This window comes from Haematobia irritans, chromosome 1 (genome assembly GCF_050003625.1).
Source record: "Haematobia irritans isolate KBUSLIRL chromosome 1, ASM5000362v1, whole genome shotgun sequence".
Lineage (NCBI taxonomy): Eukaryota > Metazoa > Arthropoda > Insecta > Diptera > Muscidae > Haematobia > Haematobia irritans.
Genome location: NC_134397.1, coordinates 251,216,931 through 251,231,523, shown reverse-complemented (window position 1 = coordinate 251,231,523; position 14,593 = coordinate 251,216,931). Strand labels below are relative to the sequence as shown.

Genomic DNA, 14,593 nt, shown 5'->3' with positions numbered 1-14,593 from the left:
GATTTAGATATAGCTCCCATATATATGTTTTTCTGATTTCGACAAAAATGGTCAAAATTCCAACAATTTCCTTGTAAAATCGCCACTGCTTAGTCGAAAAGTTGGAAAAATGACTCTAATTTTCCTAAACTTCTAATACATATATATCGAGCGATTAATCATAAATAAACTTTTGCAAAGTTTCCTTAAAATTGCTTCAGATTTAAATGTTTCCCATATTTTTTTACTAACGTTGTGTTCCACCCTAGTGCATTAGCCGACTTAAATTTTGTGTCTATAGATTTTGCAGAAGTCTATCTAATTCGGTCCAGATCGAGTGATATTTAAATGTATGTATTTGGGACAAACCTTTATATATAGCCCCCAACACATTTGACGGATGTGATATGGTATCGAAAATTTAGATCTACCAAGTGGTGCAGGTATTATATAGTCGGCCCCGCCCGACTTTATACTTTCTTTACTTGTTTTTTTTTTTTTTTTGTTTTTGAATTTTACCAAAATTTTATTTCTATAGAAAATTTTGTCACAATTTCATTTCTATAGAAAATTTTGTCAAAATTTTATTTCTATAGAAAATTTTGTCAAAATTTTATTTCTATTATTCTGTCAAAATTTTATTTCTACACTCAAAAAAAAAGTGAACTCTCTATTTCACTAAAGCCAATTTAACTTTATTTTAGTTCATGGAATTATTATGTTTGGAGAAAGTTTCCTTTACTCTAAAATGTTGGTATCACAATGGACTGAATAGTCTAAATGAGCCTGATACATCGGGCTGCCACCTAACCTAACCTAATACTGTTTAGTTAAAATTTTCTAAAAATATTCAAAATTTTCTAAAATTAACCGAAATTTTTCTTACTGTTTTTTTCAGTGTATAGAAAATTTTGTCAAAATTTTATTTCTATAGAAAATTTTGTTAAAATTTTATTTTTATAGAAAATTTTTTTAAAATTTCATTTCTATAGAAAATTTTGTCAAAAAAATGTTTTTTTCTATAAAAAATATTGCCAAAAACTTTTTTCTATAGAAAATTTTGTCAAAGTTTTATTTCTATAGAAAATTGAAGTACCTCTTAGTTGGTACTTAAATCTACCAAACACTACAATATCTACCATTTTTGGTGGAATTCTACCAACTTTGGCAACCGTGCTCAGTACGCGTCACACTATAATGGCTTGTAAAGGAGGCCTCTGGCCACAAATAATTTTACCACAATTTAAAAAATCTTTGACATTTTCAATCATATTTTTGTGTTTATTTTAATTTTTTTGTTGTTGTTTTTGAATTTTACCAAAATTTCATTTCTATAGAAAATTTTGTCACAATTTTATTTCTATAGAAAATTTTGTCAAAATGTTATTTCTATAGAAAATTTTGTCAAAATTTTATTTCTATTATTCTGTCAAAATTTTATTTCTACACTCAAAAAAAAAGTGAACTCTTTATTTCACTAAAGCCAATTTAACTTTATTTTAGTTCATCGAATTATTATGTTTGGAGAAAGTTTCCTTTACTCTAAAAATTTTTTGAGTCAGTTAGTTAAACTAACTTAAACCGAGGAAAACAATATACACATATGAAGCATAAAGATTATCTAAATTCGTGTCTTCCACAAAATAGTTCAGTATTTCACTCAACCCAAAGTGAACTATACTTGAACCTTCCGAAAAAAACAAACCCAGCCAAATACATTCAAATCGATGATTTGAGTTTGGCAAAGGAAAAGAGATATGCTTGCAAATTTGTTTAGGCAGTAGCCGACTATCAAACCCTTTTTCGGAAGGTTCAAGTATAGTTAACTTTGGGTTGAGTGAGTTACCCGAATTTATTCTGATAATTGGTTGATAGTTTTGCTGCAAGTAGAGGATGCTGATGAGGAATGTGGTAATTCCGAAACAGCTGTACATCCAACCATCTTGCAGTCTATAGGGCTTTGCCCAAATAAATTTGACAAGCATACTTTTCCTCTGTTGGTTAAGCTACACTTGTAGTTTAGTCAATGCATGGCTTTAAGCTGAGTTCAAAAACAACAATAACGATTGAAAAAAAAATTTATTTCTATAGAAAATTTTGTCAAAATTTTATTTCAATACAAAATGTTCTCAAAATTTTATTTCTATAGAACATTTTCTCAAAATTGTATTTCAATAGAAAATATTGTCAACAATTTTTTTCTATAGAAAATATTGTCAAACATTTTTTTCTATAGAAAATTTTGTAAAAATGTTTTTTCTATAGAAAAACACTACAAAATCTACCATTTTTGGTAGAATTCTACCAACTTTGGCAACCGTGCTCAGTATGCGTCACACAATAATGGCTTGTAAAGGAGATTTCTCGCCACAAATAGTTTTACCACAATTTAAAAATCTTTGAAGTTTTCACTCATATTTTTATACCCTCCACCATAGGATGGGGGTATATTAACTTTGTCATTCCGTTTGTAACACATCGAAATATTGCTCTAAGACCCCATTCTGAGTCGATCTGAGCTTGTCCGTCCGTCCGTCCGAAACAAGCTATCGACTTGAAACTTGGCACAAGTAGTTGTTATTGATGTAGGTCGGATGGTATTGCAAATGGGCCATATCGGTCCACTTTTACGTATAGCCCCCATATAAACGGACCCCCAAATTTGGCTTGCCGATCCTCTAACAGAAGCAAATTTCATCCGATCCGGCTGAAATTTGGTACATGGTGTTGGTATATGGTCTCAAATAACCACGCCAAAATTGATTAACATCGGTCCATAACTATATATAGCCCCCATATAAACCGATCCCCAGATTTGGCTTACGGAGCCTCTAACAGAAGCAAATTTCATCCGATCCGGCTGAAATTTGGTACATGGTGTAGGTATATGATCTCTAACAACCATGCTAAAATTGGTTCACATCGGTCCATAACTATATATAGCTCCCATATAAACCGATCCCCAGATTTGGCTTGCGGAGGCTCAAAGAGAAACAAATTTCATCCGATCCGGCTGAATTTTGGTGCATGATGTTGGTATATGGTCTCTAACAACCATGGGAAAATTGGTCCACATCGGTTCACAATTATATATAGCCCCCATATAAACCGATCCCCAGATTTGGCTTGCGGAGCCTCTAAGAGAAGCAAATTTCATCCGATCCGGCTGAAATTTGGTACAAGGTGTAGGTATATGATCTCTAACAACCATGCTAAAATTGGTCCACATCGGTCCATAATTATATATAGCCTCCATATAAAATGTTCTCCAGATTTGACCTCCGTTTCCCCTTGAAGGAGTAAAATTCATCCGATCCGGTTCAAATGTGGAACGTCGTGTTTGTATATGGTCTCTAACATCCATGCAAATATGGTCCACATAGGTTCATAATTATATATAGCCCCCATATAAACCGATCCCCAGATTTGGCTTGCGGAACCTCTAAGAGAAGCAAATTTCATCCGATCCGGTTGAAATTTGGAACATGGTGTTAGTATATGGTCTCTAACAACCGTGCCAGAATTGGTCCATATCGGTCCATAATTATATATAGCCCCCATATAAACCGATCCCCCGATTTGGCTTGAGGAGCCTCTAAGAGAAGCAAATTTCATCCGATCCGGCTGAAATTTGGTACATGGTGTTAGTATATGGTCTCTAACAACCATGCAAAAATTGGTCCATATCGGTCCATAATTATATATAGCCCCCATATAAACCGATTACCAGATTTGACCTTCGGAGCCTGTTGGAAGACCAAAATTTATCTGTTACGTGATGTTAGCATAGGGTATCCAACAACCATGCAGGAATTGGTTCCTATCAGTCCACAGTAATATATAGCTCCCATATAAACCGATCCCCAGATTTGACCTCCGGTGCCTTGTGGAGAAGCAAAATTCATCCGATCTGGTTGAAATTTGGTACGTGGTGGTAGTATATGATATTTAACAACCATGTGAGTTGAAATTTGTGGATGACAGTCTTTCGTAAAAGTTTCTACGCAATCCATGGTGGAGGATACATAAGATTCGGCCTGGCCGCTCTTACGGCCATATATACTTGTTTTAATTACAACCGCGTGATGCCAGCGTTTGTAATACTGTTTAGTTAAAATTTTCTAAAAATATTCAAAACTTTCTAAAATTAACCGAAATTTGTCTCCCTGTTTTTAGTTCTATAGAAAATTTTGTCAAAATTTTATTTCTATAGAAAATTTTCTCAAAATTTTATTTCTATAGAAAATTTTCTCAAAATTTTATTTCTATAGAAAATTTTCTAAAAATTTTATTTCTATAGAAAATTTTGTCAAAATTTCATTTCTATAGAAAATTTTGTCAAAATTTTATTTCTATAGAAAATTTTGTTAACATTTTATTTATAGAAAATTTTGTTAAAATTTCATTTCTATAGAAAATTTTGTCAAAACTTTATTTCTATACAAAATTTTGTCAAAATTTTATTTCTATAGGAAAATTTGTCAAAATTTTATTTCTATAGAAAATTTTGCAAACTGAAGTATATATGTATTTAATCGGTCTTTTTTAATTTAATATATACCATGTATGGACTTACTTATAATTTAGAAGGCGGTGTTAGGAGGTTGTAAGATACCTTGCCAGCGTTACCGCAATTCGATTGCGGATGGCAGTGTTTAGAAGAAGTTTCTACGCAATCCATGATGGAGGGTACTTAATCTTCAGCCTGGCCGAACTTACGGCCGTATAGACTTGTTTTTTTTTTTTTTTTTGGAAAATTTTATTTATATAGAAAAGATTGTCAAAATTCTATTTCTACAGAAAATGTTGTCCAAGTTTTATTTCTATAATTTTTTTTTTCAAAATTTTATATCTATAAAAATTTTTGTCCAAATTTTATCTATAGAAAATTCTTTCAAAATTGTATTTCTATAGAAAATTTTGTCAATTTTGTTTCCTATAGAAAATTTTGTAAAAAATTTATTTTTATTGAAAATTTTGTCAACATTTTATTTCTATAGAAAGTTTTGTCAAAATTTTATTTCTATAGAAAGTTTTGTCAAAATTTTATATCTATAGAAAATTTTGTCAACATTTTATTTCTACAGAACATTTTGTCAACATTTTATTTCTATAGAAAATTTAGTCAAAATTTTATTTCTATAGTAAATTTTGTCAAAATTTTATTTCTATAGAAAATATTATCAAAAAGGTTTTCTATAGAAAATTTTGTAAAAATTTTATTTCTATAGAAAAATTGAAGTACCTCTTAGTTGGTACGTCAATCTACCAAACATTACAAAATCTACCATTTTTTGTAGAATTCTACCAATTTTGGCAACCGTACTCAGTACGCGTCACACAATAATGGCTTGTAAAGGAGATCTCTCAAATAATTATTACCACAAGTTAAAAAATCTTTGAAGTTTTCAATCATATTTTTTGTTTATTTTTTGTTTTTGGAAAATTTTATTTATATAGAAAAGTTTGTCAAAATTCTATTTCTACAGAAAATTTTGTCAAAATTTTATTTCTATAATTTTTTTTCAAAATTTTATCTCTATAAAATTTTTTTGCAAAATTTTATCTCTATAAAAATTTTTTTCTAAATTTTATCTATAGAAAATTCTTTCAAAATTGTATTTCTATAGAAAATTTTGTCAATGTTTTTTTCTATAGAAAATTTTGTAAAAAAATTATTTTTATAGAAAATTTTATTTCTATAGAAAGTTTTGTCAAAATTTTATATTTATAGAAAATTTTGTCCAAATTTTATTTCTATAGAAAATTTTGTCTAAATTTTATTTCTATAGAAAATTTTGTCAAAATTTTAATTTCTATAGAAAATTTTGTCAAAATTTTAATTTCTGTAGAAAATTTTGTTAACATTTTATTTCTATATAAAATTTTGTAATTTTTTTTTTATTTATATTATTTTTAAAGAACATTTTGTCAAAATTTTGTTTCTATAGAAAGTTTTGTCAAAAGAATTCAAATTAAAATACTATAAAAAACTAAGATTTTATTTTGCTTTATTACAACATGACCTCAAGCCTTACAAACTCTACAAATAATTTTTTTTTGATAGAAAATTTTGTCAAAATTGTATTTCTAAGAAAAGTCTTCAATTAAAAAAAAATTGAAACAATCTTTGTTTTTAATCAAATTAAGAATACAATGTTAGTTAAGAAAATTAGTGAACATTTTCGAGATTTTATTAACAAATTAATTTTTTCAATTATCAATCTAATTAAAAAATAATTTAATTGATGTCAATTGCAAAACTCAATCAATTGTTAATCGATTTAATTAAAAATTTTGATTAGAAACTGGATTGAAGTTTAACTAAATATTTATTTCAATCAATTAAACAACTGATTGAGTTTTCCAATCGACGTCATTTAAATTTTTGATTGAAACAATTAAAAAAATAATTGATTATTGCAATCAACATCAATGAAATCTGCAAATAAAATCAATTAATTTTTAGTCAAATATTTTTCAAATCAAATATTAAAATTGTGATTAATACTATCGTGATTGAAGACATTTCAATTGAATGATTAATTAGATCAATTAATTTTGTGATTGAATCATAATTTTTTTTTGCGTATCGGTCCACATTTTGAATCGATCTCCGGGTTAGTTTTAAAGAGCTTGTGGATACCGCAAATTTTATACGACTTGCCTGAAATTGGAAATGTACCCAAAATCCTCTTTTCTCATTCTATTATATTACATTTATTTATGCTACATGGCAACACCGTTCAAGCCATCTGCAACGTCATTACATGACAGTGATTGTCGATATATGTGTGTGTGTGTGCATCTAATCCTTGAGGCAGTATGCCCTTTGTGTTTGTAGGGACCTAAATTTTCCTAGGATTTAGCCTAAAAAAAATCTTTCATTTACAGTCGAATTTACCATCTTCCGTCGGCGGCAGGCTAAGTTTTTTTTTTTGGTTTGTTTGGTCCATCAGCATCACCATCAACCATCATCACCGACAACATCAGCATCTACCATCTGCAATACCAACCATAAACTCAAAGAAGGCATTCGGCAAACAACCGTTACTAACTAACAATGATGATGACACGATTTCCTCACCATGACGAGGAGGAGACATTGTTCGTAAGGCCTTTTCGCGTTGTTGTTTTGGTGTTGTTTTTTGCTTTCATTTCATCAGGAGAGAGTGAGTTGGTCGGTAGGTTGGTTGGTCATTAGTTAACATCGTCACATGGTCATATAATGCTGTATTAGTGTAAGTAAGTGTGTGACCACTAATAGTTCTATGTAGTAGTGTTGCTGATTTCTTCTTTAGTTTTGTGAAGTGCAAAAACAACTTCATAATGATGTTCATGTATTTCGTCGACAATCTTAACATTCACACACATGAATATATTTACATTGATTGCAATATTTTAACATTTTACCCAAATATTGATGGTTATTACCAGATTACTGTTAATATACATTAACACTCTGTTCTCATTTTTGTTTGTATGGAATCCACACTCTGTTATAACTTATGGTTTTAACAGAAAGCTTTTTCAGTTACAAAAGTCACTAGTTCTCAAACTGTAACTCCATGTTATTTGGTCACACTGGTTTCTTTTACAAATACAGCCTAAAAATAGGCTATGACTTTTTAAAAATCTAACAAATAACATGCCTTCTTCTAAAATTTACCAATAAAAGACAATATTAAATTTAATGAATCAAATAGGGTATACTACAATATTGGGAAGAGATAAAACATTGCATTTCACATTACGATAAAATCATTTGGAGAAGGCTTTCACTACTTAAATTGTGATAGTACATTGAAACAAGTATATACAGTAGTAAGTTCGGCCGGGCCGAATCTTAAATATCCACCACCATGAATCAAATATAATAGTTTCCTTTGAAAATTTCAGGGGGGTTTGATGACAGATATTTTCTCAAGCTTCCCACAGATAAATGTAAAGATTTTACCTATGAAGACTAGATCACGTTCTGAATTTATAAAAACCATTTTTTTGTTTGAGTTCTAGACGAATCATAAACATCTCTTGTAAATGCAAGAAAATGATGAAATAGCGCATTGATTTGAAATCTAAAATCTGCGAATTTTCATCCCAATTATTTAAATGACTACGAGAAGTAAAACCTGGAAATTGTGCATTCAGTTTCAAGCAATTGTCATGATTAGTGCGTCTTCTATACCCTCAATAAGTGAAATCGGTCTATATGGAGGCCTTACCAAATGGACCGATAAAACTAAATCATATACACTTTCTTATGGGTCTAAAATGCCAGTATATTTTCAATTTGTGGCAAATCGGATAAAAACTAAAGTTTTTAGAAACCCTAGGAGTCAAATCGCGAGTTCGGTGTAATGGGGGCTATACCAAAGCATAGAAAGATACACACAGTATTCCGCACATTTAATTGTAGAATCTCGACACCAAATCGGAGGGCCGGTTTATAAGCGGGCTATATCAAAATCTGTACCGATACTCAATATATTCGGCACACCTCTTTATGGTCCTTGAATACCTCTAGATTTCCAATTTCAGGCAAATTGGATAAAAACTACGGATTCTAGAAGCCCAAGAAATAAAATCGGGAGATCGGTCTATATGGGGGCTATATCAAAACCTAGACCGATAATCACCATTTTCGGCACATCTCTTTATTTTCCTAAAATACCTCTAGATTTCCAATTTCAGGCAAATTGGATAAAATCTACGGATTCTAGAAGCCCAAGAAGTAAAATCGGGAGATCGGTCTATATGGGACCGCTACTCACCATTTTCGACACAGGTCTTTATGGTCCTAGAATACCTCTAGATTTCCAATTTCAGGCAAATCCAATAGAATATACACTTTCTAGACGCCCAAGAAGCAAAATCGGGAAATCGGTCCATATGGGCGCTATACCAAAACATGGACCGATAGGCACCATTTTAATTGTCCTAAAATACCTCTAGATTCCAATTTCAGGAAAATTTGATAAAAACTACAGTTTTTATGAGCCTAAGACCCCAAATCGGGAGTTCGGTTTATATGGGGACTATATCAAAACTTGGGCCGTATAGCCCATCTTCGTACTTGACCTGCCTGCAAACAAAAGGCCAAATTTCAGAACGATAGCGCCATTATTGAATGCTGTAGCGTGATTACAACAGACAGACAGACGGACATGCTTTTATCGTCTTAGAATTTATCTCTGATCAAGAATATATATACTTTATATAGTCGTATATCGATATTTCGATGTGTTACAAACGGAATGACAAACTTATTATACACCCGTCACCATTCTATGGTGGTGGGTATAAAAATTAAATTTTGACAAAATTTTTATAGTAATGAAATGTTGACAAATTGTTCTATAAAAATAAAAATTTTGACAAAAATATATAAAACAAGTATATACGGCCGTAAGTTCGGCGAGGCCGAATCTTATGTACCCTCCACCATGGATTGCGTAGAAACTTATACTAAGGCTGTCATCCACAATCGAATTTCTTGGGTTGCGGTAAAGTATCTTAAAGATCCTTAACACCGTCTTCTAAATTGTACGTTAGTTCATACGGGGGATATATTAAACAAAAATAAAGGCAGATTAAAGACGTATATAATTCAGTTCAACAAAATTTTCTATAGAAATAAAATGTTGACATAATTATACCCTGCGCCATACTGTGGAACGGGGTATTATAAGTTAGTGCACATGGTGTGTTTGGCAAAAATGCTCAGGGTGGGCTCCTGAGTCGATTTAGCCATGTCCGTCCGTAATCAAAGTCTAGGTCGCAGTTTTAGTCCAATCGACTTCAAATTTGGCACAAGTATGTCTTTTGGCTCAAAGTAGAACCCTATTGATTTTGGAAGAAATCGGTTCAGACTTAGATATAGCTCCCATATATATATTTCGCCCGATATGAACTTATATGGCCCCAGAAGCCAGAGTTTTACCCTAATTTGCTTAAAATTTTGCACAAGAAAAACAATTAGTACTATAGTCAAGTGAGCCAAATTTTATTGAAATCGGTTCAGACTTATATATAGCTCCCATATATCTTTCGCCCGATAAGGACTAATACGGTCCCAGAAGCCAAAGTTTTAGCCCAATTTGGTTGAAACTTTGCACTAGGAGTACAATTAGTAGTGTAGTCAAGTGTGCAAAATTTTAATGAGATCGGTTCAGATTTAGATATAGCTCCCATATATATATATATATATCGTTCGCCCGATATACATCCATATGACCACAGTGGCCAATATTTTACCCCGATTTAATAGAAATTTCGCAAAAGGAGCAGAATTAGCATTGTAGCTATGCGTGCCAAAGTTGGTTGAAATCGGTTCAGATTTAGATATAGCTCCCATATATAGGTTAGGTTAGGTTAGGTTAAGTGGCAGCCCGATGTATCAGGCTCACTTAGACTATTCAGTCCATTGTGATACCACAGTGGTGAACTTCTCTCTTATCACTGAGTGCTGCCCGATTATATGTTAAGCTCAATGACAAGGGACCTACTTTTTATAGCCGAGTCCGAACGGCGTTCCACATTTCAGTGAAACCACTTAGAGAAGCTTTGAAACCCTCAGAAATGTCACCAGCATTACTGAGGTGGGATAATCCACCGCTGAAAAACTTTTTGGTGTTCGGTCGTAGCAGGAATCGAACCCACGATCTTGTGTATGCAAGGCGGGCATGCTAACCATTGCACCACGGTGGCTCCCCATATATAGCTTTCGTTCGATTTACACTCATATGACTACAGAGGCCAAATTTTTGGTCCGATTTAGTTGAAATTTTGCACAGGGAGTAGAATTAGCATTGTAGCTATGCGTGCAAAATTTGGTTGAAATCGGTTCAGATTTAGATATAGCTCCCATATATATCTTTCGGCCGATTTATACTCATAGGACCACAGAGGCCAATTTTTTGCTCCGATTTAGTTGAAATTTTGCACAGGCAGTATAATTAGCATTGTAGCTATGCGTGGCAAATTTGGTTGAAATCGGTTCAGATTTAGATATAGCTCCCATATATATATATATATATATATATATATATATATATATATATATATATATATATATATATATATATATATATATATATATATATATATATATATATATATATATATATATATATATATATATATATATATATATATATATATATATATATATATATATATATATATATATATATATATATATATATATATATATATATATATATATATATATATATATATATATATATATATGGTTTTCTGATTTGGACAATAAATAAAGTTTTCCGAAGTTTCCTTAAAATTGCTTCAGATTTAAATGTTTCCAATGTTTTTTTAACTAACATTGTGTTCCACCCTAGTGCATTAGCCGACTTAAATTTTGAGTCTATAGATTTTGTAGAAGTCTTTCAAATTCTACCAGATCGAGTGATATTTAAATGTTGGGACAAACCTTTATATATAGCCCCCAACACATTTGACGGATGTGATATGGTATCGAAAATTTAGATCTACAAAGTGGTGCAGGGTATAATATAGTCGGCCCCGCCCGACTTTAGACTTTGCTTACTTGTTTTTTATTTTATTTCTATAAAAATAAAATTTTGACAAAGCTATTCTATAGAAATAAGTTATTTTATTTCTATAGAAATAAAATTTTGAAAAAATTTTCTATAGAAATAAAATTTTTAAAAAAATTTCTATAGAAATAAAATTTTTTAAAAATTTTCTATAGAAATAATTTATTTTATTTCTATAGAAATAAAATTTTGACTTTATTTCCAATAGAAAAAAAAATTGTGACAAACTTTTCAATAGAAATAAAATTTTGACAAAGTTTTCTATAGAAATAAAATTTTGACAAAATTTTCTATAGAAATAAAATTTTGACAAAATTTTCTATAGAAATAAAATTTTGACAACATTTTCTATAGAAATAAAATTTTAACAAAATTTTCTATAGAAATAAAATTTTGACAAAATTTTCTATAGAAACAAAATTTTGACAAAACTTTCTATAGAAATTTTGACAAAATTTTTTATGGAATTTTTTTTTTTTATTTTATATGCTCTTAATTTTGGTAGATTATTTTTGTCTCGAGTGTCAACTGTGAATACATATCTGACCACTCTGTCTACACACAGTGGTTTATCAGCTATTCCCAAATTCACCTTTGAAACTTTGCAATACCAAGATTGGCGCTTGTGACATTTCCTAGCTGTTTAACATTCACTCTTATTTCATTAAATATTTGTTAGCTCTATTCATCCCTTAAGCGTTCATTAAAGAAACATTTATGCTGGTAGATTACATATCAAATATTCAGTATTTATTTTATTGTAATTATTCATCTAATATATTATGCTATTTACATTTCAGATTGTACTAAATCAAAATTCATTAAAGTTGACTGCGCTATTGTTTCTAGTGATACATAATTTAATGGTGATAAAGAGACCGTATATATAGAGTAAAACTATAATAACAAAAAATACATAACAATTTTGTTTTTCTATTTTATTTTATTCCTTTGCTTTTTTGCAACAGATATGAATTATTTCCTCTTAAAGTTTAACAGATATTAACTAATGTTTCCGGGTTTTTTTGTTTTTATTTCATAATTTTGTTTTGTTTTTTCTCGTATTCTTATGGTGGTCTAGCATAATAAATATTGCAGGTATAGGGCAAAACTTTTTACCGTCTTTCTACGAGGAAAGTTGATAAAAGTTTTCCAAATAGTTTGGACTTTAATATGAACAGAAAGACAATAAAATAAAATAACCAAAATGTGTTAAAATTTCAACACTATTACACAAGGAGCCCACCTCTAGGCTATCGAGAGGCAACAATAACAACAAAAATCAAAGTACAAAGTATTTAAATTATAAGAGAACAAGGCTTAGAGTTTGCCTGTGTTCATGTGTGAGTGGGTGTGTGTGAGTATTACTCTTATGAGAGAGAAAATTTATTTTCTATTGCTAGTCAGAAGTGCAACCTGGTGTGCCATAGAGCAAATTATTCAATTTGAGTTTTCGTGTCTTGATATCTTGAGCCCCATGACCTGGACGGCCCCAGAATGTATCGAAAGTATTAAAATGTTGAGTACATAAGTCCTTCTCTTGCTGGCGGGCCAAACTTATGGAACGTCGCTTCATCATTACCTGGGTGTTGAGATCATGACGATAAAGTAAATTTGAAGCCACTCCAATACCATCAGATGTATGGAGTCTATTTCGACAGATTAAACGATGACCATAATTTGTGGACAGCAGCATATATTGACAGGGTGGTCAATGATTACCAACATTGATGTTGATGATGATGGGCAGTGATGATTTGAGTGGTAGTTTTCATTATTTTCACATTGAATAAATTGAAGTAAATGTTAGTTGTATTAATTAAATTACATAGTATTTTTTGTTTTTTTTTTTTAAATTTATGAATAATTATTAATATTTAAATATTTAATAAATTAGTTTTCTTCTTCTTAGAAAAATATCTATAAAATCAAAATAATCGTATTTAGCATAGATGAAAAGAGTAAGAGTTTAACATAAAGAGAGTAATTTCTAAAGAGCAGCATAGAGCATATGTTAATTGATGATTGCTGTTAGTTGTTGTTATTTGCTGTTTCCATTTGCTATTTCTATTTCTTTTTTTGTGGCGCTTCTAGTTCTTTTTTCAACTTTAATTGTATTACAATTGTCACAATTCTAATTAAATATTATAATTATTTGTTTTTTTTTTTTTTTTCATTAAATTACAAAGCACACATATGTTTAAGCAAAAGTATATATATCGAGAAAGATTCATACATACAGTCAGAAATAAAAAAAGAGAATTGGGATAGAAGAGAAAAATAGAGTAGAGTAGAGAAGAGTATGTAACTAATATAACAGATACAAATTTAATAGAGAGACATTAACATTTATTGATCTTATGACGACGACAATATGTGACAAGAACGAGAGACAAAACACATAGCAAGCCATAGTGCAAAGCTTTATGTACAGTGGCTTATGGTATAACAAAGAACAAATATTAAAATTATTTATTGTATTACACAACAATTATTATATTTAATTGTGTTAACAAACATATATGTATTTTCATATTATCGAATTTTAAGTTTATTTATATAAATGACAATAATATTGCTTATTAATATTTTAATACAATGAAGTGCATATGCGATTTTCATGTGAATATTAATTAAATTAAAATTAAAATCATGCAGACCACAATTTAATAGTCTATTACCCAGCAAAAAAATTTGGAAGTTCTTCCAAAGGCACAACTTTAAAAGCACTTCCAGAAGATGCACTCCCAATGATGTTCTTTATTTTAACTACCCAGGAAGTTCTTTGAATTCAATTTTTTATAACTTGGTTTTTTCATACTTTTAATGGGTAATTTTAACTTTTTTAGTTTCAAATAGGTTAAAAACAGAGTAAGCATTTATAAAATGGTACAAATCATTTAAATTTTGTCGAAATAAATGCTAAATCCAATCTGAAAAAATTGTGAATTTTTGAAAATATTTGAGGTCAAACGTTTCCGACAAGCGTTAGAATCCATTAAAAATTATAAAAAATTATAAAAATTATTTATTTG

General features: G+C 30.1%; 1 protein-coding gene across 1 annotated transcript in view; it reads right to left on the bottom strand.

Moving 5' to 3' along the window:
* Positions 1-12,430: 12,430 nt before the first annotated feature.
* The window catches only part of LOC142235771 (uncharacterized), a 40,777-nt gene continuing 38,614 nt past the window's right edge, over positions 12,431-14,593 (bottom strand). The window contains 1 exon segment of the mRNA XM_075307032.1: positions 12,431-13,270. Coding sequence (XP_075163147.1) covers positions 12,958-13,270 — 313 coding nt within the window. The 3' untranslated portion in view covers positions 12,431-12,957.